The sequence below is a fragment of the Jaculus jaculus genome, chromosome 7 (genome assembly GCF_020740685.1).
Source record: "Jaculus jaculus isolate mJacJac1 chromosome 7, mJacJac1.mat.Y.cur, whole genome shotgun sequence".
NCBI lineage: Eukaryota > Metazoa > Chordata > Mammalia > Rodentia > Dipodidae > Jaculus > Jaculus jaculus.
Window position 1 is genome coordinate 142,878,666 of NC_059108.1, and position 25,809 is coordinate 142,904,474.

A 25,809-nucleotide genomic window follows, 5' to 3' on the forward strand; every position below is an offset into this window, starting at 1 on the left:
TTATTTTGCTTCGCCGTTATCTTCCTGGGGTAGTTTTGTGGCCAAGCTAATTATTTTGATATTGTAATGTTTTACCCTCACGTGATAAATCTGACCGTTTCAGCTCACAGCCCAGGAATGACTCAGCCAAATGTAATGAAAATAAAGTTTTAAACTACCAACCAGATCGACAATCGTCAACATAATTTGGTTTCTACACTAAATGATACTCTGTGTAACTTTTTGACATCAGAAGACAGTTTATTTGTCTGTCTTCGGATTTGGATAAGCTGTTTGAAACAGACGGCTCACTTTTCCCTGTAACTTACTCAAAAGATTCGTGCACGTGGAAAATAATGGAGACGGCAGCAGCCGTGTTAATACTTCAACATATCAGATTCCAGCTTTTATGTGTTACAAAGAAATTCCTTGGTGGGCCCTCCAGGGCAGACATCTAACCCTTGTTTTCATTCCTAGTTGACTCCTGCTTCTCCATACACACAGCTCCAGACATTTCCCACTGACTCGGCCCCAGTTATCTCAGGCTCGGTTAACTCCCACGGCTGCCCTCCATGCATTCTCTTTAATTCGTTTCTTTCAATACCCTTCATCTTGTTAATCCCCACAGATTCCTCTTTGGCTTTAAAATATTCATAACTTTCCCTTGCAAAACAAACCTTATTTTTCTGGACCTGCCCCCATCTATGTTAAGGTTTTAGTCATTTCTCTTCTTTGCCCACAAAACTATTCTTTCTAAAAAATTTTTTATTTATTTGCAAGAGAGAGAGAGAATGGGTGTGGCAGGACCTCTAGCCACTGTAATTTACTCCCAAAGCATGTGTCACCTTAGGTACTGAGGAATCAAACCCAGGTCATTAGGCTTTGCAGGCAACTGCCTTAACCGCTGAGCCATCTCTCCAGCCCCAAACTACTCTTTTACTAAAAGTTATTTCTTCATTTGCATGTGTGTGTAAACACAGACGTGCACACACCAGATGCTTATGGCACTTTTTATATTTGCCTCCAGCTTACATGAGTGGCTTGGGAATTGAACCCTGGACCAGTAGGCTTTGCAAGCAAATGCCTTTAATCCCTGAGTCATCTTCCCAGCCCCAAGACTGTTTTAGTTTGTTGCTTGTTTTGGAAAAAGTTTTCTCCATTTATTCTAACCTTGAACTCTGGATCCTCCTGCCTCAGTCTCCCTCATACTGGATCTACAGGCCATACACCTCTGACTTCTTGATAATATGCCCCACATCCATGCCCCTTTCTTTCCTCTTCACTGACCCATCTACTGCAGCCTGGCTGCTATACTCTCTGGTTCAGTTAACTACACAGCTAACAGTGACCTTCCGGTGAATGAAGATGAGAAGGCAAACTTTTATTCCTTCTGCCCACTCACTTGGCATTGATTATTCACTTGTCACCTGTTCCTATGCCCTCTTGGCTTTCTTCCACATCCTTGCTTCCTTTTTTTTTTTTTTTTTTTTTTTTTTTTTTTTTTTTTTAACGAGGTAGGGTCTCGCTCTAGCCCAGGCTGACCTGGAATTCACTATGTAGTCTCAGAGTGGCCTCGAACTCATGGCAGTCCTCCTACCTCTGCCTCCCGAGCGCTGGGATTAAAGAAAGGTGTGCACCGCCATGCCCGACTAAAATTTTTATTTATTTATTCACAACAGAGAAAGATAGAAGAGTAACAGAGAGAGAGACAGAATGTGCACACCAGGGACGTCAGCCACTACAAATGCAGCGCTATGCATCCGGCTTTACTTGGTACTGGGAAATGGAATCCAGGTCATTAAGCTTTGCAGGTAAGCGCCGTAACTGCTGAGCCATTTCTCCAGCCCTCACATCCCTGCTTGCTTTCTAGGTCTCTGGCACTTCTATATATTTTTCCACCTGCCCCCTAAATTTAGGGATTTTCCTAGGCCCTGATTTGTGTGTCTGTATGTGTGTGTGGTTGTGCGTGTTCATAGGTGTGGGAGTGCATGCATGTGGAGGCCAGAGGGGTCTACATTGGGTACCTTCTTCAATCACTCTCCACCTTAATTTTGAACCTGGAGCTCAGTGAGCTCCAGGGATTTGCCTGTCTTTGCCTTCCCAGCACTAGAATTACACGCGTGCACTTTTTACCTGGGTGCTGGGGATCCGAACTCACGTCCTCGTGCTTGTGTGGCAAGCACCTTACTGACCAAGTCATCTCCTTTTAAACCCTCTTAAACCAGGTGTAGTGTGGCACAGGCCTTTAATCCCAACATTTGGGAGGCTGAGTTAGGAGGCCAGCCTGGGCTATGGAGTGAGTTCCTGGTCATCCTAGGCTACAGTAAGACCCTGCCTCTGATTTTTTTTTTTATTAAACCCTTTTATTTTTATTTTTAATATTTTATGTTTATGTATTAGAGAGAGGAAAAGAGGTAGATGGATACAGAGAGAATGGGCACACCAGCGCCTCTAGCCACTGCAAACGAGCTCCAGACGCATGCGCCATTGTGCTCATCTAGCTTACGTGGGACCTGGAGAATCAAACCTGGGTCCTTAGGCTTCTCTGATAAGTGCCTTAATCGCTAAACCATCTCTCCAGTCCCCTTTTTTTATATAAAAATTTTTGTTTATTTTTATTTATTTATTTGAGAGCGACAGAGAGAGAGAGAGAGAGAAAGAGGCAGATATATATAGAGAGAGGGAACGGGCACACCAGGGCCTCTAGCCACTGTAAACAAACAAACTCCAGATGCATGTGCCACATTGTGTATCTGGCTTACGTGGGTCCTGGGGAATCAAGCCTCGAACCAGGGTCCTTAGGCTTCAAAGGCAAGCACTTAACCATTAAGCCATCTTTCTAGCCCCCTTTTATTTTTCATGTATAGCAGTTATTCCTTAATAACATGGACCATGCATGGTGATAAAAGAACAGCCACAGATACCTTGTTAATGCCTGTGTGTCTGCTGCTCCTTTATGTCCTGCTACATTGGCCTCTTTATACCAGAACCATTTGTGCACCTTGTCAGCACCACCAATGCCTAGGACCCAATCCAGAATAAAAACAGAATATATGCCAGGAGTGGTGGTGTACACCTTTAATCCCAGCACTTGGAAGGCAGAAGTAGGAGAATCACTGTGAGTCTGAGGTCAGCCTGAGACTACATAGTGAATTCCAGGTCAGCCTGAGCCAGAGTGAGACCCTACCTCAAAAAAAAAAACAATAAAAATTCTGTATTAAAATTATATTTTAAAAAGGGGGTGGCTGGAGAGATGGTTTAGCACTTAAAGGCGCTTGCCTGAGGAGCATAAGGACCCAGGTTTGACTCCCCAGTACCCACATAAACCAGATGCACAAGGTGGCAGATATGTCTGCAGTTCATTCACAGTGGCTAGAAGCCCTAGAGCACCCATTCTCTCTCTCAATAGATAGGTGATAGACAGGTAGGTAGGTAGATAGATAGATAGATGATAGGTAAGTAGGTAGGTAGATGATAGATAGATAGATGATAGGTAGTGTGGTGGTTTGATTCAGGTGTCCCCCATAAACTTAGGTGTTCTGAATGCTAGGTTCCCAGCTGGTGGAGATTTGGGAATTAACGCCTCCTGGAGGGAGTGTATTGTTGGGGGTGGACTTATGGGTCTTAAAGCCAGTTTCCCCTTGCCAGTGTTTGGCGCACCCTCCTGTTGCTGTGGTCCACCTTATGTTGGCCAGGGGGTGATGTCCACCCTCTGCTCATGCCATCATTTTCCCCTGCCATCGTGGAGCTTCCCCTCGAGCCTGTAAGCCAAAATAAATCTCTTTTCCCAGAAGCTGCTCTTGGTTGGGTGATTTCTTTTTTTTTTCTTTTTTTTTTTTTTTTTTTTTTTTGGTTTTTCGAGGTAGGGTCTCACTCTGGCTCAGGCTGGGTGATTTCTACCAGCAATGTGAACCGGACTGCAACAGGTAGGTAGGTAGGTAGGTAGGTAGGTAGATAGATAGATAGATAGATAGATAGATAGATAGATAGATGATAGGTAAGTAGGTAGGTAGATGATAGACAGATAGATAGATGATAGGTAAGTAGGTAGGTAGATGATAGACAGATAGATAGATGATAGGTAGATAGATAGATAGATAGATAGATAGATAGATAGATAGATAATAGGTCGAGAGATAGACAGACAGATAGAACGACCTCTCTAACAAGTGAATACAACATTTGTTTCTCAAACAAAAAAAGTATTTGTATTTTTATTCATTTATTTGAGAGAGGGAGAGAAAGAGATAGAATGGGCATGCCGGGGCCCCCAGCTACTGCAAACAAACTCCACATGCATGCACCACCTGGTGCATCTGGCTTACGTGGTACTGGGGAGTTACACCTAGGTCCTTAGGCTCCACAGGCAATTGCCTTAATAGCTAAACCATCTATCCAGCCCTAAAATATTTTTCAAATGCAAAATAGGGCTGGAGAAATGGGTCAGTGGTTAACACTTGTCTGCAAAGCCTAATGGCCAGGGTTCGATTCCCTAGTACCCATGTAAAGCCAGATGTACAATGGTGCATGTATCTGGGGTTTGTTTGCAGTAGCTGGAGGGCCTGGCATGCTTAGATGGCTTTATGAATTTTGGCGCTTGTTCAGTTCCACGTGGAATTCTTTCTACAAACTGCATAAAAGCATCTCTAGAATGAGCTATGACATCCTTTGGATAATTGTGAATCAACATTGTACCTGATGTTTTACTCTCACAAATAAATTTATTTAAAATTTAAAAATGCTATATAGGGGCTGGAGGGATGGCTTAGTGGTTAAGGCACTTGCTTGCAAAGCCAAAGGACCCAGGTTAGTTTTCCTAGGACCCATATAAGCCAGATGCACAAGGTGGTACATGCTTCTGGAGTTCCTTTGCAGAGGCTGAAGGCTCTGGCATACCCATTCTCAATCTCTCTCTCTGTCTGTCTCTCTCTCTTATTTATTTATTTCATTTTTTTGAGGCATGGTCTCTCTCTAGTTCTGGCTGACCTGGAATTCACTATGTAGTTTCAGAGTGGCCTTGAACTCATGGTGATTCTCCTACCTCTGCCTCCCGAGTGCTGGGATTAAAGGCATGCACCACCATGCCCAACCTCTCTGCCTATCTGCCTCTTTCTCTCAAATAAATAAAAATTTTAAATACCATATCACGCTCACTTTGATAGCACATACATTAAAACTGGAAACATACAGAGATTAATATGGCCTGTATGGATAATAAACAAATTTGAAGAATATCCCATATATTTCTTAAAAAATTAGATACAATATATAAATGTTTTTAAAATATTATTTATTTATAAGCAGAGAAAGCAAAGGATAGAGAGAAGGAGAGAGAATGGGTGCATTAGGGACCTCTTGCCACTGCAAACAAACTCCAGATGCCTGTGCCACTTTTTGTATCAGGATTTATGTGGGCACTGGGGAATTGATCTCTAATTGTTAGGCTCTGCAGCCTAGTACCTTGACTGCTGAGCCATCCCTCCAACCCCCTAATGACTTCTTCAGTAGCTAAAATGCATGCATTTCTATCTCCCAGATTAGGTGCTGATGCTTTTTTGTTTGCTTGTTTTCTTTTTTTGCTTTTTGAAAATACGGTTTTGCTCTAGCCCAGGCTGACCTAAAATTCATCAGGTAGTCTCAGGGTGACCTCAATCTCACAGTGATCCTCTTACTTCTGCCTCCAGAGTGTTGGGATTAAAGGCATGCCTGGCTGCTTGTTTTCTTTTTTCTTTTTCTTTTCTTTATAACAAGAGAGAGAGAGAGAGAGAGAGGGAGGAAGGGAGGGAGGGAGGGAGAGAGGGAGGGAGGGAGGGAGGGAGAGAATAGGTTCTCCAGGGCCTCAGCATCTACAATCAAACTCCAAACACTTGTGCCACTTAGTGGACATATGTGACCTCGTGCTTGTCTCACCTTTGTGTGTCTGGCTTACATGGGATCTGAAGAATCAAACCTGGGTCCTTAGGCTTTGCAAGGCAAATGCCTTAACAGCCTGTTTTCTTTTCTTTCTTTCTTTCTTTCCTTTTTTGGTTTTTCGAGGTAGGGTCTCAGTCTATCCCAGGCTGACCTGGAATTCACTATGGAGTCTTAGGGTGGCCTCAAACTCATGGCAATCCTCCTACCTTTGCCTCCCAAGTGTTGGGATTAAAGACGTGCACCACCACATCTGGCTCAGCCTGTTTTCTTTTTCTTTTCTTTCTTTTTCTTTTTTTACAATTTTGTTTTATTTATTTATTTATTAGAGAGAGAGAGAGAATGGGCACACCAAGGCCTATAGCCATTGCAAACAAACTCTAGATGTATGTGCCACGGTGTGCATCTGGCTTATGTGGGTATTGGGAAGTTGAACCTGTGTCCTCAGGCTTTGCAGGCAAGCTCCTTAACCACTAAGCCATCTCTCCAGCCCTATTTGTTTATTTTCTTGAGGGAACATCTCACTCTAGCTCAGGCTGACCTGGAACTCATTCTGTAGCCCAGGCTAGCCTCCTACTTATAGAGATGCCCCTATCTCTGTCTTCTGAGTTATAGGATTAAAGGCATGCGCCACCACACCCAGCACAAGTATATCTTTATAATCCTTTCTCCCCTTAATAATCCTAACTCTATCTCAGTAGGTGTCAGTCTTTGCTGTGCATTGGAAAGCAGTATCTTGGAGGTGAGGTCTGGACACCAATATTTTTAGAAGCTTCCCTAAAGGTCCTAATTTTCAGCCACAACTAACTACTTGTCCTTTCTGACCTCAGGGGTAGTACCTTACCCAAGCTCCACATACTGGGAAGTGGTGGAGTACAGCATTTATGGGAGTGGACTCTGGCCTGCCTCCTGAAACTAAATCCTGCCTCCATCGCTTACTGGTTGTGATTATGTAACTTTGGAAAAATGATGTTTCCTCCAAGGGCCCTTTCCCAGTCCTCCCAGTCAGAATTAATCACTTTCCTTTTTGTCCTTTCATAATATTTTCTGTTCCTGTTATAATACAGGGCTAGTTCATGATAATCTCCCAATGAATGTCCATGGAATGAATTACCATAGTGCATATTTTATTGTTATATCTTCTGCATACATATTTCTTGTACTGAAGAACTCTTTGAGGGCAAAAAGTATATATCATTCTTTTTAAATTTTTATTTATTTATTTATTTAGAGAGAGAATTGGCATGCCAGGGCCTCAGCCACTGTAATTGAACTCCAGATGCTTGCACCACCTAGTGGGCAAGGTAACCTTGGGCTTGCCTCACCTTTGTGTGTCTGGCTTACGTGGGACATGGAGAGATCAAACATGGGTCCTTAGGCTTTGCAAACAACTGCCTTAACTGCTAAGCCATCTCTCCAGCCCTATTTATTTATTTTTTTTAGCCAGGGTATCACTGTAGTTCCAGGCTGATCTGGAACTCACTTTGTAGACCAGGCTGCCCTTGAACTCATGGTGATCCTCCTACGGGATTATAGGTGTATGTTATCACATCCAACTTCTTTGCATAATTATGATGTCCCGATTCATTGGAATTCTATTTGGTTTTGAGTTCTATAGTAATTTATTTTAGGGCTGGAGAGATAGCTTAGCAGTTAATGCACTTTCCCACAAAGTCTAACAACCTGAGTTTGATTCCCCAGTACCCACATAAAGGTAGATGTACAAAGTGGCACATGTATGTGGAGTTTATTTGCAGTGGCTGGAGGCCCTGGTGTGCCTTTTCTCTCTGTCTTTTTTCTCTATCTTTTTTTGCTTGCAAATAAATAAAAATATTTTTTAAAAAACCAGAAACTTACTGTAGAGAAATTAATCAGTTTAATACTAATGTGTTGTTTTAGTGTTGCCAAGGGCAACATTCAGTCCAGCTCCCCCTATTGCTCAGCACTAAGGTTTTATGACTTTGTAGTGGGGAACTAGTGAGATGATGAGACCCATCACTACAATTGCAAAGCCTTGCCAACCCTACATACAGTCACATATTCTTTCTTTCTTTCTTTCTTTTTGTTTTTTCAAGGTAGGGTCTCACTGTAGCTCAGGCTGACCTGGAATTTACTGGTACATATTCTTTTCTTAAATATATATTTTTAATTTTTTTGTTCATTTTTATTTATTTGAGAGTGACAGAGACAGAAAGAGGCAGATAGATAGAGAGAATGGGCGCGCCAGGGCTTCCAGCCACTGCAAACGAACTCCAGATGCATGCGCCCCCTTGTGCATCTGGCTAACGTGGGTCCTGGGGAACCGAGGCTCGAACAGGGGTCCTTAGGCTTCACAGGCAAGCACTTAGCCGCTAAGCCATTTCTCCAGCCCTGATACATATTCTTAATCATAAGGACGGGTGGATTCCAATGTAAAATTAACTCTAATGTTAGCAATCTTCACCCACAACTCCCCTTGGCAATTCAATTCCCTTTTTCCAAAAATAGATGTATGTCATTTGGTTATTTGACTGATACTGATTTGTTCAGTTGGGATGATGGAGCCATGAGTTACTTGCTTGGTCATTATTTATTTATTTATTAAAGCATTTTCTTCATATATATATTTACTTATTAATTATTATGTATTTGAGAGAGAGAAAGAGGCAGCTAGAGAGAGAATGGAAATGCCAGGGCCTCCAGCCACTGCAAATGAACTCCAGTTGCATGCACCACCCTATGCACTTATGTGAGTCCTGGGGAATCGAACCCAGGTCCTTCGGTTTTGCAGGGAAGTGCCTTAACTGTTAAGCCATCTCTGCAGCCCTCAAGCATTTTCTTAGCAAGGTAGACTGACTCTGGTGGGCAGCTTTTAGAAGCCCAGGAGAAATGACTTTGTGTTGTTTTGTGTACCTTTTCCCTTAGCTACCAAATCCAGATTAGTTATGACCCAAAATTGGAAGATAATTGGGAGGGAAAAAAAAACAAACCACGACAAAAGATTTTGTCCTATTTATTTATTTACGATAATGTGTATTGTCTGTCTCTCACTTTCAGAATTTAAGTTCCTCTAGGGCTATGTTTTTTTAAGTATGCCAACCCCTGTGGACGGTGTTTAGCACACAGCAGGTTGTCAAGTGGGTATTTATTGACTATATCCCAAGGATTTTGTCTATGGCCCTCTGGCTTCCTCCCCCACCAGAAAAGGAGAAGATGGGTACCCTTAATAGCTGAGATGGAGTGCAGGCTCCCTCGGTGGAGACTCCTCCAACCCCAGCCGGGCACAGCCTCCCGACCACCTTCCTCGTGAAACCCCACCCTCTGGGCGGGGCTCCGGGCTGAGGCGCCATCTCTGATTGGCCAGGCAGGAGTGATGGGCAGGAGACGCCGCGAAGGCGGAGCCACGCTTTAAACTTCCGGAGCGGCGGTTGGCGCGGCTGGGGGCAGTTCGTTTGGAGGTCGCCGGTATGCCTCGGCCCCCTTTGCGGGGAAGTTCTGGAGGGTGAGCCCCGGAGGGGTCCCCGCCAGTCGGATTAGTGGTGTTAGAGGAAGGGGCGCCTGGAGGCCGCGCGGGAAGGAGAGGGAGCGGGCGGGCGGGGCTGCGCAGGTGATGCGGGCTGGAACCCGGCGCCCCGGAGCCGGCCGGTCCCTAGACGCGGGCGTCGTCTTGCTCTCGGCGTTCGGTTCGGGGACGTTGGTTGAGGTCAGGGAGAAGTCGCTGCGGTGATGGATGGAGAAAGGGCGAGTGCACACCCCTCTCCTCAGGGTGGGGACCCCGGGGCAGTCCCTCACCTCTCTGCTGTCTTGGTCTCTGGCAGGTGTGAACATGGCAGAAGGGGACACCTTGGTCTCAGTGGATTATGAAATTTTTGGAAAAGTGCAAGGGGTGTTTTTCCGCAAGTACACCCAGGTATGTGGCCTACGGCTTTGAGGACCGTAAAGTAAGCTAGGACCGTGACAACCAGAGGCCTCTTTCTAACAAGTGTGAACGAGAGGTGCATGGCCAGGGGATAGTAGGTAAAGCTATAGATAAGACAATGTTTTGCGGTTGGTAAAACACGATGATGTGAGGGGACTGGAGCGGTGGCTTAGCAGTGAAGGCACTTGTGTGGGAAGCTAAGGACCAAGGTTCTATTCCAGAGAACCCATATAAGCCAGCTGCACAAGGTGGCGCATGCGTCTGGAGTTGTTTGCAGTGGCTAGAGGCCCTAGCGTGCCTTTCTGCCTCTCTCTCTCTGCCTAATAAATATTAATTTAAAAAAAGAACACGATGTGAAAGATTCTTTTGCTGCTACTATAATTGGTCTTTTTAACAGTGGTAACTGATCATCTCATAACAATGAGCTTTCTCCAAAGCAGAGGTTGGGATATACCACTTTCAAGGGAAGTCACTGTAGTCTATACTGACCTGGAATTCACTATGTAGTCTTAGGCTGGACTCGAACACACAGCAGTCCTCCTACCTCTGCCTCCCATGTGCTGGGATTAAAGGTGTGGGGTACCACGCCCAGCCCACTTTTTTTTTTTTAAAATGCTTTTATTTACTATTTGCAAGCAGAGAGAGAGACGGAAAGAATGGGCTGCCAGAGCCTTTTGCCACAGCAAATGAACTACAGATATATGTGCCACTTTGTGCACCTGGCATCACATGGGTACTGGGGAATCGAGCCAGGCAAGCAAGCTTTGCAAGCAAGCACTTTTAATCTCTAAGCCATCTCTCCAGTGCCATGTAACTTCATATAGGCACGCTACCACTAATCAGAGATGACATTTAGATGACCTGATCACATTGATAGTGTAAGCTATATGATTTCTTCCATAGTTACCACACATCTTCAAATTTCTTTCATTCCTCCAACTTCATTTAATTCCTTTTCTTCCTTCCTTCCTTCTTTTCTTTTTTTCTGTCCTTGGGATCAAATCCAGGGCATAATACTAGGCAAGCACACTTAATCATCACTGAGTGATAGCTGCAGCTCCTCACTTAATTTCTTTGTATTATTTTGGGCTTTGAAAGAACATTCACCTTTTCCAACTAAAGTTTTTCTAATTAAAATAAGTTATCCATTTCAGAATAGGCAATGATAACACTGATCATGGAGTCTGGTATTTCTCTAGAATGACAGGGAATATTTCATGGTATGAGCACCCTCCACCTCTGCTTCAGCATCCTTATCTTACATGCACACACAAAAGGAATTTCAATTCCCCTCTACCTTCTGTAGGGGCATATTGGGCTCAGTGTATGTGCAGCCCCACAGATAAACAGATCTACAGAATTTTCCAAGTATCATATTATCATGACTGTGGAACTAAAATTTAAACCTGAATCTCTGAACTAGAATGTCCCTTCTTGATATCTCTTCTTCAAACTATTGCATTAATTCATTCCTATTTCATATTTTTATAATATTTTTAATATTATTTATTTGAGAGAGAAATATATATAGAGAGAAAGGACATGCCAGGGCCTCTAGCCACTGCAAATGAACTCCAGATGCATGTGCCACTTTGTGCATCTGGTTTATATGGGTCCTGGGGAATCAAACCTGGGTCCTTGGATTTCTCAGGCAAGTGCCTCAACCACAAAACCATCTCTCCAGCCTCTTTTTCATATTCTTACATGAATTGCCCATTCAAGAATTGCTGAAAGTTCTACAAAGCAAGCACTATGTTCTAATTAGCTTTGCGTACCTTACATAGGGTAAGATCCTGTATAAGGAACAGGTGGCATAGCCTTTCTCTTCCTGTTCCTCCTTAGAGAATAAAATGTAGAAAAGCCAATACTGATTGTGAATTTTTGTTGTTTTATTTCAGGTATCAATGAATTTTAAGTGATTTAAATTATACAAGGAGTGTTCTTCAAACACAGTGGAAGTAAAAAAAAATGCGAATCAGTAACAGAAAGATAATTGGAAAATCCCCAGTTATCTGGGCACCATATAACACGTTTTTCTGAAACTATGGTAGAAGACACATAGTGAAGACTTCACCAGCAGACAGTTCGGTGACTCTAACACTTTCACACACTCTTCTTATGGTACCATCACTGAGGACCCTCCACAGAACCTTTTTTTGTTTGTTTGTTTGTTTGTTTTTGTTTTTGTTTTTGTTTTTCAAGGTAGGGTCTCACTCTAGCCTAACCTAGCCTGGAATTCCTTATGTAGTCTCAGGCTGGCCTTGAACTCACAGCAATCTTCTTACCTCTGCCTCCAGACTTTTTTTTTTCCCCTCCTCCAAAGATAGGTCTTTATTCAGATGGGTCTCTATTTGACCCTAGGGACTTTTTTTTTCAATCTTGCAAAACTGAAACTCCTTAGCCATTAACCACCTAACCCCCAATTCCTGATTTTCCCATCTACCCAGTCCTGGCACTCATGCACTCATGATTCTATTTTCCATCTTTATGAACTTGATGGCTCCAGATAACTCATACAGAATCAGAGTATTTGTCCTTTTCTGGCTGGCTTTTTTCACTTCGCACAGTATCCTCAAAGTCGAGCCATGCATCCTGCGTCAGAACTCCTTTTTTTTTTTTTTTTTTTTCGAGGTAGGCTCTTACTCTAAACCAGGCTGACCTGAAATTCACTATGGAGTCTCAGGGTGGCCTCGAACCCATGGCGATCCTCCTACCTCTGCCTCCCAAGTGCTGGGAATAAAGGCGTGCGCCACCACGCCTGGCACTCCCTCCTTTTTTAAGGCTGAGTAATACTGTGTCCTCTCAGGGCAGTTTTGATTTGCCTTCTAATGACAAATAATGTTCAGTATCTTTTTTCAAGTGTTTATTGGCATGTAGAAGAAGATATCTCTCTTATTTGGAGAAATTTCCATTCAAACCCTTTGCCAATTTTTAAATTAAGTTATTTTTCTTGTTGAGTTATAAGAATTTACCTTTTCTAGATAGTAGTTTCTTAGCAGATATATGAGTTGTAAATATTTTTTGAATTCTGGGGAAAGTTTCTTAATAGTGTCCTTTGAAATATAGAAGTTTTAATATTTCTTTTTTTTTTTAAGGTGCTTTCTTTTTTTAATTATTTATTTATTTGAGAGCGACAGACACAGAGAGAAAGACAGATAGAGGCAGAGAGAAAGAATGGGCACGCCAGGGCTTCCAGCCTCTGCAAACGAACTCCAGACGCATGCGCCCCCTTGTGCATCTGGCTAACGTGGGACCTGGGGAACCGAGCCTCGAACCGGGGTCCTTAGGCTTCACAGGCAAGCGCTTAACCGCTAAGCCATCTCTCCAGCCCAATATTTCTTTTTATTTTTATTTTATTTTTATTTTTTTAAGAATAAAAACTGAACTTCTTTTATCAGCCATCCATATACAATTTAACAACCTAACTTATAAAGTCTCTTCCAATATTTCTTTTTAAATAGGGTTTTGCTCTGTAGCCCAAGCGATCCTGGAATGCACTGTGCAGCCCACACTACCCTCAGACTCATGACAGTCCTACTGCCTTATTCCCAAGTGCTGGGATTGCAGACATTAGCCACCGTCTCAGAAAAGTGTTTGGGAGATGACAGTGGAGTCCATGGTTCTCCTTTCCTTTTTTTCCTTTTCTTGTCTCTTTTTTTTTTTTTTGTTTTGAGATAAGGTCTCACTCTAGCTCAGGCTGACCTGGAATTCACTATGGCGATCCTCCTACCTCTGCCTCATGAGTGCTGGAATTAAAGGCGTGAGCCGCCACTCCTGGCTTTCTTTCTTTCCTTTTTTTTTATTTTATTATTTTTTTATTTTTTTATTTTTTTTTAAGGTAGGGTCTTGTTCTAGCCCAGGATGACCTGGGATTCATTATATACTATCAGAGTGGCCTCAAACTCATGTCAGTCCTCCTACCTCTGCCTCCCGAGTGCTGGGATTAAAGACATGTGCCAACATGTCCATCTGCTTTCCTTTGTTTAAAAAAATCATTTGTTTATTAGAGAGAGAGAGCATGGGCATGCCAGGGCCTCTTGCCACTGTAAATGAATCCAGGTGTGTGTGCACATTGTGCATCTGGATTTACAAGGGCACTAGGGAATTGAATCACAGGCTGACAGGCTTTACAAGCAAGTGCCTTTAACTACTGATCTATCTCCCCAGCACAACTTTTTTTTTCTCTCTCAAGGCAGGGTCTCACTCTAGCCCTGGAATTCACAATATCATCTCAGGGTGGCCTTGAACTCACAGTGATGCTACTACCTCTGCCTTCCAAGTGCTGGGATTAAAGGCATGTTCCACCATGCCTGGCATTCCATTCTTTTTGTTTTAATTTTTCTGGTACTGGGGATTGAACCATAGCCTCATGCTAGGCAGTCACTGTACTGCTAAGTTATATCCAGAGCCTCAAAAGATTGTTTGTTTGTTTGTTTGTTTTTCAAGGTAGAGTTTCGTTCTGTCCCAGGCTGACCTGGAATTCACTATGTAGTCTCAGGGTGGCCTCAAATTCATGGCGATCCTCCAACCTCTGCCTCCCGAGTGCTGGGATTAAAGGTGTGTGCTAATATGCCCGGCTTTTTTTTTTTTTTTTTTTTTTTTTAATTTGAGAGAGAGAAAATGGGCACACCAGGGCCTCCAGCCACTGCAAACAAACTCCACATGTATACACCACCTTGTGCATCTGGCTTAAAGTGGGTACTGGGGAATCAAGCCTTGAACTGGGGTCCTTAGGCTTCACAGACAACTGCTTAACTGGTAAGCCATCTTTGCAGCCCAAGATTTTTTTAATTAATTTATTTTTTTATTAACAATTTCCATAATTGTAAGCAATATCCCATGGTAATGTCCTCTCTCCCCCCACTTTCCCCTTTGAAACTCCACTCTCCATCATATACCTTCCCCCTCTCAATCAGTCTCCTTTTTATTTTTGTGTCATCATCTTTTCCTCCTGTTATGATGGTCTTGTGTAGGTAGTGTCAGGCACTGGGGTCATGGATATCCAGGCCATTTTGTGTCCCAAGGAGCATGTTGTAAGGATCCCTGCCCTTCCTTTGGCTCTTACATTTTTTCTGCCACCTCTTCTGCAATGGACCCTGAGCCTTGGAAGGAATGATAGAGATATTGCAGTGCTGAGCACTCCTCTGTCACTTCTTCCCAACACCATGATGCCTTCTGAGTCATCCCAAGGTCACTGCCATCTGAAAAGAAGGTTGTCTACCAAAAGTGAGAATAGCATTAATATGTAGGTATGAACATTAAGAGAAGTGCTTACTGGGCAGTTTGATAAGCATAATATATACATTTAGCCAGACGGCAGCAGATGTTACACCCCTAGGGCTCATAACTACCCCTGTTGTAGGTTTTCAGTATCAGGGATGTATTCCCTCCCATGGAGTGGGCCTCCAGTCCAATTAGAGGGCATTTGGTTTCCACCATGACAGACATGCCATTATTGCACCCATTGGCTCATTTGGCCTGGCTGGCAAAATTTAAGACTTGTAGTGTCCACTGTTGAGTATCTTCACTGGTGATTTCTCTTTCTCCCATTGAACTGCATATAGCATGGCTTCTTCCAACTTTCTGTCAGCTGGTCTACATAAAGGAGGTTATCAGCTCAGTTCCAGCAGGATTTCTCAGTGGCCTTGCAGCCCAAGTATGTGGAGTCTTCAGCAATAGGGTCTTAACATCTATTCCTGGTGTGAAACTAAGGGCCTTGGCAATGGCTTGTAATGTTTTGGGGGTATCAGGGACCTCCTTGGCCAACAACTCACTGGAAGGTATCCCATTCCTGGCACTGAAAATTTTCTAGTAACAATCTTTGGCTCCTGAGTGTTCCATTGAGGTTGTTTTTTTTTTTTTAATTTATTTTATTGAACTGAGCATGGTGGTGCACACCTTTAATCCCAACACTCAGGAGGCAGAGGTAGGAGGATTGCCATGAGTTTGAGGCCACCCTGAGACTACATAGTGAATTCCAGGTCAGCCTGGGTCAGAGTGAAACCCTGCCTCGAAAAACCAGTGTATATATCATTTATTTGAGAGAGAGAGAGAGAGAATGTGTGCACCAGGGCCTTCACCCACTGCAAATGAAGTTGAGACACATGCGCCACTTTGTGCGTCACACTTAGATGGGTCGTGGGGAGTCAAAACATTTATTTACTTATTTGAGGGAGAGTATGGGGGTACTAGGGAACTGAACCTGGATCCTTTGGGTTTGTAGGCAAGTGCCTTAAGCGCTAAGTCATCTCTCCAGACCCGAATTATTTTTCATATGGTATTGAATATGAAGTCCAGTTTTACTCCTTTATTTATCTGTGCTAGTGATTGAGCTCAGGGCCCATGCTCAGTGTGCTCTCCAGCACCAAGCTGTACCTGTTGCCACCATGCCTGGCCTAAGTGTAATTTTTACCTATCTAGGCCCCAGCAGCATTTGCTGAAATGACTCTTATTTCTCCCATTTATTTATCATGGCACCTTTGTCATAAATCAACTGACCAGCTGGGCGTCGTGGCGCATGCGTTTAATCCCAGCACTCAGGAGGCAGAGGTAGGAGGATCGCCGTGAGTTGGAGGCCACCCTGAGACTGCTTAGTGAATTCTAGGTCAGCCTGGGCTACAGTGAGATCTTACCTTGAAAAACAAAAACAAACAAACAAAAAAATCATCTGACCATAAACCTAAATTTATTCTGGATTATTCCACTGACCTTTAGGTCCATCCTTATGTTAACACTACAGTCTCATTTACTGTAGCTTTGCAGCAGGTTTTGAAATCAGGAAGCATGAACCCTTGACTTTGTTCTCCCTTCTCAAGATTATTTTGGCTGTTCTGGGTTCCTTGTGTTGTCATGTGAGTTTTTTTCATGTGTATATGTGGGGGGGGTGTGCATGTTCATGTGTACGCATGCATGTGCAGGTATACACACACGTGTGTGCACATGCATGTGGAGGCCAGAGGTTGACGTCCAGTGTCCTCAGTTCCTCTCCACTTTATGTACTGAGGCAGGGTCTCATTTGAACGCAGAGCTCACTCATTTGGCTAGGTAGCCAGCTTACCGAGGAGATCCCTGTCTGCCTCCTGAGTGCTGGATTGATTACAGGGGTGCTGCCGTGCCCATGGGGGTTCTCCAGTCCTCAGGCTTGGGTGGCCGGTGCTTTGTCCATTCAGCTGTCTCCCCAGCTCCTCCATGTGAATCTAAGATTCCTTTGTCAGTTTCTGAGAAAAAGACATATGAGATATGAGATGTCTTCCATTTATATAGTTCTTCAGTTTCTTTTAACAATGGTTTTGGGCTGAAGAGATGGCTTAGCAGTTAAGGCATTTGCCTGCAAAGGCTAAGGACCCAGGTTTGATTCCCTAGTGCCCATGTAAGCCAGATGCACGAGGTGGCATCTGGAGTTCATTTGCAGTGGCTAGAAGCCCTGTTGTGTGCATTCTCTCTCTCCATCTACCTCTTTCTATTTTTTTTCTTTCAAATAGACAAATATTAACAGTGGTTTGTAGTTTTCACATGCAAGTCTTTTGCCCTTTTGTTAAATTTCTTCCTACCCATCTTTTTTTGTTTATTTGTTTTAATGTGGAGTGGGTCTAGGGAACAGAACTCAGGTACTCATGCTTGCATACCAAACACTTTATCCTCATTTACTTATTTATTGTTCATGTTTTGTTTTGTTTTTTTGAGGTAAGGTCTCACTCCACCTTAGGCTGACCTGGAATTAACTGTGTAGTCTCAATGTAGCCTTGAACTCTCTGCGATCCTCCTACCTCTGCCTCCTAAGTGCTGGTATTAAAGGCGTGCACTACCGTGCCTGGTTCATCTTAGGTTTTCTTTTTGCAAATATTTTTATTAAACTGGGAGTGGTGGTGCACACCTTTAATCTCAGCACTCGGGAGGCAGAGGTAGGAGGATTGCCATGCATTTGAGGTCACCCTGAGACTACAGAGTAAGTTTCAGGTCAGCCTGAACTAAAGTAAGACCCTACCTCGAGAAACCAAGTTCTCTTTCTGTCTCTCTTCTCTCTCTCCTTGCAAATAAATAACTAAATAAAAAAATACGGTTTAGCCACTCCATCTAAGCAGCTTTGCCATCTCTGCCAACTGGGCACCCAGCCACTGTCAGAATATTCCCAATGATACAGAATCCAGGGGCTTTAGGCAGCACTCTCCAATTACAATTAATGATTCTGTGTATACTACACATGGTAAAATAGCGATTTAATTTTGAATTAGATTTTTTTTTGAAGCAGGTGGTTGGCAAAGGTTTATGTATTCAATGAATTAATTGTGTTTCCATGTCTCATGAAAAGAGAGGTTCCTTTTACATCAGCAATTACTTTTCCCTCCATATTAATATTTTTCTGCTTAATTAAAAAGTTAAAGTTTATTGAATTAGTTTGTTAAGGATAGCATGACAAAGAGCCAGAAATTGAGTGAGATTTGTTCACTTATAACTTGGAAGCTGAAATTCTGAGAATAAAATGCAAACAGGAGTGATTTATTTGGGTCTCTGAGTTTCAAAGACTTCTCTTTCCTATCTTCACAGGGCCTTCCCTTTATATCTATCTGAGTAATAGTGTCCTTATAAAGAAGCCTTATTAGATTGGGGCTAACCATAATGGCCTAATTTTAACTCAATTACCAGTAGAATGATCCTATCTCGAGTCACCACACCATCATACTCTGAAGTACTGAAGGCTAAGACTGCAATATATGAATTTGGAGGTGATGTACTTTAGTCTATTAGGACCCTTAATCTAGACAATTTGGATAATCAGAGGATTTAAGGGAAAAACAAACCAATGCCATGTGTTCTCATTAAGTAAGAAGTCATTATCAATTGGTAGAATGAGATTTATAGTTATCATTTTTACTTCTTAAAATATTTTTATGACTAAAGAGAATAAATATCACGATATATTAAAAATATATATATATATATATATGGTTTATTTAAAACAACAACAAAAAAAAAAAAACAAGAACAGGGGCCAGAGAGATGGCTCAGCTGTTAAAGGCACTTGCTTGCAAAGCCTGATGGTCCAGGTTTGATTGCGTACTACCCACATAAAGCCAGATGCACAAAGTGACACATGTATCTGGAATTTCTTTACAGTGGTAAGAGGCCTTGGTACACCCATTCTCTCTCTCCTCCTTTCTCTGTCCTTGCAAATACTAAAATTAGTACACAAATAAAACCTGTTTGGCGGGGGGAGGGGGAGGCTTTGAAATTCTTATTCTCAACACCAGGTCAAAATTTAGAGTGTTTTGGAGCCAGGCGTGGTGGTATACGCCTTTAATCCCAGCACTTGAGAGGCAGAGGTAGGAGGATCACCATGAGTTTGTTGCTACCTTGAGATTACATAGTGAATTCCAGGTCAACCTGAGCTAGAGTGAGACCCTACCCTACCTCAAAAAAAAAAAAAAAAAAAAAAAGTCAGGCGAGATGGCGCATGCCTTTAATCTCAGCACTCGGGAGGCAGAGGTAGGAGGATTGCCGTGAGTTCGAAGCCACCCTGAGAGTACAGAGTTAATTCTAGGTCAGCCAGAGCTGAAGTGAGACCCTACCTTGAAAAAAAAAAATTTAGAGTGTTTTGGGCTGGAGAGATGGCTTAGTAGTTAAGGTGCTTGCCTGCAAAGCCTAAGGACCCATGTTCAACTCCCCAGATACTATGCAAGCCAGACTGACAAGGTGAAGCATGTATAAGGTTGTAGCAGGCAGTACACATGTCTGAAATTCAGTTATGGTGGCTGGAGGTCCTGGTGGGCCAGTTCTCACACTTGCTTTCGCTCATTAAAAAAAAAAAAAAAAATAGTGTTTTCTTCATAGGAGCACAGGTAAATCACATTACAAGTTAAAGATTTATTTCACTGATAGGACCAGCCTGTTCAAAACTGCACAGTCATATTGATAGCTACTTGCTATATATGGTAACTCAACTAGAGACAGCCAACTCCTTTGCAGTAATTTGAAGCATAAGGGTGCAGTTATTCACGATTAGTTGGCTGTGGTGTCTTCCTCAGGATCCATTCTTAGCATTCTTCTTTTATGTTTTCTCCTTTGGCACATAGCAATGCATGCTGTAGGTATCCTGTTTTTCTTCATTCCTTACTTTCCTCTGTCCCTTAAATTGTTATTTGTTTGATGGGAGTATCTTTTCTTCACTATGCAAACATGTCTTTGCTTTGAACCTAGCTGGTTTGATGGATGTTCCAGTTCCTCCTCGAACATTTTTTTGTTATGCATAACGCTTTCTTTGGCAAACTCCAGCAATTTCCCACATTTACTAGGTTACTACAGTGACATTTGGACATGCGATCATGTTAACTCCCATTTTCCTTTACAAGTCATTCTATTATAGATTACTTTTAACAATTAATGACTTTTATAATATTCTAATTATATGTTTATGCAGCTAATAACATTATCTCTAATACCTTGTTACCTTTCCTAAATCTCTAGCATATTTGCCACAGCCTAATACTTAGAGACTATTGAAAAGACTTAAAAAAAAAAAAAAAAAAAGAGGCCAGGGAGATGGATCAGCAGTTCAGGCCCTTGCTTGCAAAGTCTAACAGCCTGGGTTTGATTTCCCAGTACCCATGTAAAGCCCAAGCACACGGTGTTGTATGCAGTCTGGAGTTCGCAGTGACAAACAGCCCGGGCGCCCATTCTTATTCTCTGGCTCTCTGTTTATAAATGAGTAAATAAATATTTTTAAAAAATATTTTTAAAAAATTTAAAGCCATTATAACCAATAGTTGGTCTTCATAAACTCAACCTTATAGATATTATGGTTACTGAGATAGAAAAAAGGAAAATTAAGTGGAAACCCAGTAGTAGGCTCAGGAACCCTGAATATTCAGGGGCTGCACACAGCTGCTTTCCTTCTCTACCAAAGATGACAGAAAGTGGGCTTTGGGTGCAGTGTCAACTTGTTGGGTTAGGCAGTTCCTCTACTGTAAAAACAATGGGTGTGTTGCCCGGGGAAATTGTGAAATAGCCTGTCATGTTCTTTAAAGACATAATGGACACTAATTCATCTGGTTTTGTTTAGATGTGATCCTGCCTAAAGACAAAGGGAAGGATCAAATAATGGTCACACTTTTTCCATGTAGCCTGCCTAGTGGTTTCTTTTTTTTTCTTTTTCTTTCTTTCTTTCTTCTTTTTTTTTTTTGCTTTTCAAGGTAGGGTCTCACTCTAGCCCAGGCTGACCTGGAATTCACTTTTTTTGTCTCAGGGTGGCCTTGAACTCAGCGATCCTCCTACCTCTGTCTTCTCCTACCTCTGCCTCCAAGTGCTGGGATTAAAAGCATGCACCACCACGCCACCCGGCCCTAGTAGTTTCTTGATGAAGAGAAGGGAAATTGAGGGCTGTTGGTGTAGTGTAGCCCTAGAGCACTTGCCTAGCATGTGCAAGGCTCTAGGTTGAATCTACAGTACTGCCAAAAATGAACAAGTAAGGGGGTGATTTGTTTAGCAAGATGTTATGGTGTGTACCTATCACCCCAGTACTGCGGAGGCAGAGACGGGAAATTTCTGAAAGTGCAAGGCCAGCCTGGTCTGCACAGCAAATTTGAGGCCAGCCAAGACTACATAGCTAGACTCTGTCTCAATAAACAAAACAATAATAAAATGGTTTAATGTGGGAGGAGAATGAGATGATTTTTTGTTTGTTTTGAGGTAGGATTTTACTCCATCCAACCCAGGCTGACCTGGAATTCACTCTGTAGTCCCAGCTGGTCTTGAACTCATGGCAGTCCTACTCCCAAGTGCTGGGATTAAAGGCATGTGCCACCACACCTTGCTATTAAATAATTTTGCAAGCAAGCATCTTTAACCACTGAGTCATCTCTCCAGCCCCTGTAAGTAATGATAATAATAATCTTTTTTCAAGGTAGGGTTTTGCTTTAGCCCAGGCTGACCTGGAATTCACTATGTAGTCTCAGGGTGGCCTTGAACCCATGGCAGTCCTCCTACCTCTGCCTCCCAAGTGCTTGGATTAAAGGTGTGCGCCACCACGTCCGGTCCCTGTAAATAATTTAAAAATTTTTTTGGACTTAAGTCTTTAGTAGTCAACCAAATGTACTATATAGTGAAAAGAATTCAAGCGAGTGGGTTTTGAGGAGTAGGAGGAGGAAATGGAGCCTGGTAGCTAACACTGGATCAGCACTGAGGTCGTCTTCATCCGTCTGTATTGACTTTTCTGAACAATGTCAAATTAGTTTCAGTGACTTGGTTTTAAGCCAAGATTCTGGCAGCAGAGTACAGTCTCACTTTGTTTTGTAGAATCACACTGGATCTTTCTTTTTCTCTCTCAGGCTGAGGGTAAAAAGCTTGGATTGGTAGGCTGGGTCCAGAACACGGACCGGGGCACAGTGCAGGGACAACTGCAAGGTCCCATCTCCAAGGTTCGACCTATGAAGGAATGGCTGGAGTCAACAGGAAGCCCTAAGTCCCACATTGACAGCGCAAAGTTCAACAATGAGAAAGTCATCTTGAAATTGGATTACTCAGATTTCCAAATTGTGAAATAATGACCTGAATTTTAAGTTTTCAAGGTAAATTCAGTAGCTTGATTTGTCTTTAATATATTGTATTCAACATTAGAATTTGTCAGTAAGTTATTTTACTATTTAAATGTTACTGTGTATTACACATCTGGTAGAAGGAATACAATTGTGTACCATTCTCTCCAATAAAAATACATTAGAACTTTCTGCTTATACTACTTTTTAATCCTCACTGAACTTCCTTTTGGACAAAGTTAAGTATTAGTCAATATTTGTGGGAGGAAGATTTTAGGTCATTTTAAAGAGGTCTGAAAAAATAAATAAAGCAGTTAGTTGGAATCATTTCTTTAAATTGTTTCCATGATATTTGCATTCATAAGGACAAATGCTATCAGTTTAGTCTGTCAGTTATCCAAATAAGGTTTTGGACTAACTACTTTTAGTTTTCTGGAACATCTGCTGTTAGCCTTTTTCTCTGGGTTAGAATTCCACATAAATAGTGTGATGGGCTGAATTGTATCCTCCTCCCCCTATGTACATAGTGAAGTCCTAACCTCAGTACCTCTGAAAGTGATTATTTGTAGATAAGGCCTTTAAAAGATAAGATTAAATGAGGCTGTTTGGGAGGGCTCAATCCAATCTGACTGATGTTCTTATACAAAGAGGAAATCTGGACACAGATATGTTCACACAAAGATCATGTTAATACAGCCATCTACCAGCCAAGGAGAGGTCTCAGAAGAAATTCCCGCTGATATCTTGATCTCAGACTTCTTGTCTCCAGAACAGAGGGAAAATAAACTGCTGCTGCTTCAGCCACCCAGTCTGCGGCATTCTGTCATGGACCTCTAGCAAACTAACATGAAAAATAACCAGAATTTAGTTTCATCAGCCCCATATGTCTCACTTGGTTTGATTAGTGATTAAAAATATATACCCAAGTCAGACGTGGTGGTGCACGTCTTTAATCCCAGCACTCTGGAGGCAGAGGTTGAGGATCATCATGAGTTCGAGGCCACTCTGAGAATACATAGTGAATTCCAGGTCAGCCTGAGCTAGAATGAGACCCTACCTCAAAAAACCAAAAAAAAAAAACAATTAAAAAACCCAAACCATATATATATTTGTATTTAATTTTTTTTTTTTTTTTGGCTTGCAAAGCCCACTGACCTGGCCTCAAGTCTCATGTAAATCTGCATGCACAAAGTGATGCATGAGTCTGGAGTTCATTTGTTGCAGCAAGAGCCCCTGGCATGCCCATACACACACTGTCTCTCAAATAAATAAAGAATACTTAAAGAAATTGAGACAACAAAAATGGTCAATAACTCCCAAAACTATTCTCATTGTATTCTTAGAGTTCTGCTCTCCTTGAAGGAGATAGGAGCAATACAGTTTTGTTTTGTTTTTGTTTTTTGAGGTAGGGTTTTTTAAATTCAGGCTGACCTGGAATTCACTGTGTTGCCTCAGAGTGGCCTCAAACTTCTGGCGATCCTTCTACCTCTGCCTCCTGAGTGCTGGGATTAAAGGTGTGTGCCACCATGCCCGGCTTGTTTTGGGGTTTTTTTATTATTATTGTTTTGGTTGTTCGAGGTAGGGTCTCACTCTAGCCCAGACTGACCTGGAATTCACTATGGAGTCTCAGGGTGGCCTCGAACTCGCAGTGATCCTCCTTCCTCTGCCTCCCAGTGCTAGGATTAAAGGCATGTGCCACCACGCCCAGCTTTGTTTTTTATATTTTTAAATATGTTTTATTTATTTATTTGAGAGAGAGAGAGAATGGTATGCCAGGGCCTCTAGCCACTCCAGATGCATGTGCCAACTTGTGCATCTGGCTTACATGGGACCTGGAGAATTGAACTGGGGTCCTTTGGCTTTGCAGGCAAATGCCTTAACCACTAAGCCATCTTCTCCAGCCCTTTATATTTTTATTTATTTTTTTTTTCATATGTAGTCAGTCATGGACAGAGGCCCAAGGAGAATATAGCTGTAACCTTGCCTGCCCCTGGCAGAACTAGAGGCCATGTTGATCCAGTCTCAAAGGTAGCCCCAAGCAATTCCTCAGCTACAGCTTCGTGTTTGTTTTTTGTTTAAAATTTTGTTTTATTTATTAGAGACAGAGGGAGAGAATGGGCACGCCAGGGCCTCTAGCCACTGCAGATGTACTCCAGATGCATGTGTGCACCACCTCGTGCATTTGGCTTACGTGGGACCTGAAGAATCAAACCTGGGTCTTTAGGCTTTGCAGGCAAGTGCCTTCACCACTAAGTCATCTCTCCAGCCCAACTTCCTGCTTCTTCCTCAGCTTATCACACCTGCCTCTTGAGTCCACCAACCAATCAAGTCTCTCCTTTACACACTACGTCTGATGATGAGGCTCTCCTAGTTGGATGTTTAATTCATACATAGGAGCCTAACCACACATGTAACTCCCTTCTTGGTCTCTGGTCTCCTTTATCCTGTGGATCTGTCTAGTCACAACTGTGTATGTCTTTTTCTTTTTGCCTGGGTAGTTTCCTGCTAAGTTTCTACATGTGTTTTGTTTTTGGATGTTTTCCTGTTTTATTATGTGTGATCTTTCTCTTTAAGCTCCAAGTCCTTTATATCTCTTGGTGTTTTTTCTTTTGAGGTAGGGTTTTGCTGTAGCCCAGGCTGACCTGGAATTCACTATGCAGTCTCTTCTCAGGGTGCCTTCGAACTCACAGCAATAATTCACTATGCAGTCTCTTCTCAGGGTGCCTTCGAACTCACAGCAGTCCTCCTATCTCTGCCTCCCAAGTGTTGGGATTAAAGGCATGATTGTGTGTGTGTGTGTGTGTGTGTGTGTGTGTGTTTATGAGAGAGAAAAATTGGTGTGCCAGGACCTCCAGCCACTACAATCAAACTCCAGACACATAACACCATCTTGTGTGCACGTGTGACCTTGGGCACTTGCATTAACTTGTATATCTGACTTACGTGGGATCTGGAAAGTTGAACATGAGTCCTTAGGCTTTGCGGGCGAGCACCTCAACCGTTACGTCATCTCTCCAGCCCTCTCAGTCTTTTGACACCCATATGTGAAGGGAATCTCTTGGCTTGCGCTCTCTGCTTTGCTCTCTGTATGTGTGCATGTGCGTGTGTATGTGCTCCTGTCTCTTCTCCAGAGGCTTCTTTCCTCTATTCCTCTATACGAAAGAGATTTTTTCCTCCATCTCCCTCCCCCTTTCCAGCCAGGCAAGGGCGAGAGAGAATTTCTTTCTGGCTTGAGTCTTTCAGCTCACATTCCCTCTGGATCCTAATGCTCCTTAAAATAAACCTCATGATTCATGATTTATCCTCTTAGAGTCTGTGCTTTCAATTCTTTGGTAATTGGATAAGGACACAAAAGTTGAGGTCCGTGGGTCTGGGATCTCCTGCATTTTTACAGAATTTATTTTATTTTATTTTATTTTATTTTATTTATTTATTTTTGGTTTTTCGAGGAAGGGTCTCACTCTAGCCTAGGCTGACCTGGAATTCACTCTGTTT

General features: G+C 42.6%; 1 protein-coding gene across 3 annotated transcripts; it reads left to right on the forward strand.

The window, feature by feature from the left end:
* The first annotated feature begins 1,732 nt into the window (after nucleotides 1-1,732).
* Acyp1 (acylphosphatase 1) lies at nucleotides 1,733-22,512 on the forward strand. 3 transcript variants are annotated; one of them, XM_045154586.1, is made up of 3 exons: nucleotides 1,733-1,790; nucleotides 9,687-9,778; nucleotides 22,108-22,512. In XM_045154586.1, the coding sequence occupies exons 1-3, from the start codon at nucleotides 1,763-1,765 to the stop codon at nucleotides 22,321-22,323; spliced, it is 336 nt and encodes a 111-aa protein (XP_045010521.1). In that variant the 5' UTR covers nucleotides 1,733-1,762; the 3' UTR covers nucleotides 22,324-22,512. The 3 variants fall into 3 exon arrangements, with proteins under 3 accessions (XP_045010521.1, XP_045010523.1, XP_045010522.1); XM_045154588.1 differs by lacking the exon at nucleotides 1,733-1,790 and adding an exon at nucleotides 9,239-9,370; XM_045154587.1 differs by lacking the exon at nucleotides 1,733-1,790 and adding an exon at nucleotides 9,272-9,333.
* Nucleotides 22,513-25,809: the final 3,297 nt, after the last annotated feature.

Bases quoted from the DNA above. Each gene is read 5' to 3' on its own strand.
- Acyp1 (XM_045154586.1), top strand. From the start codon at position 1,763: ATGGAATCCAGGTCATTAAGCTTTGCAG. The intron at 1,791-9,686 runs GTAAGCGCCGTA...GGTCTCTGGCAG, and splicing joins CAGGTCATTAAGCTTTGCAG to GTGTGAACATGGCAGAAGGG. The intron at 9,779-22,107 runs GTATGTGGCCTA...TTTCTCTCTCAG, and splicing joins TTTTCCGCAAGTACACCCAG to GCTGAGGGTAAAAAGCTTGG.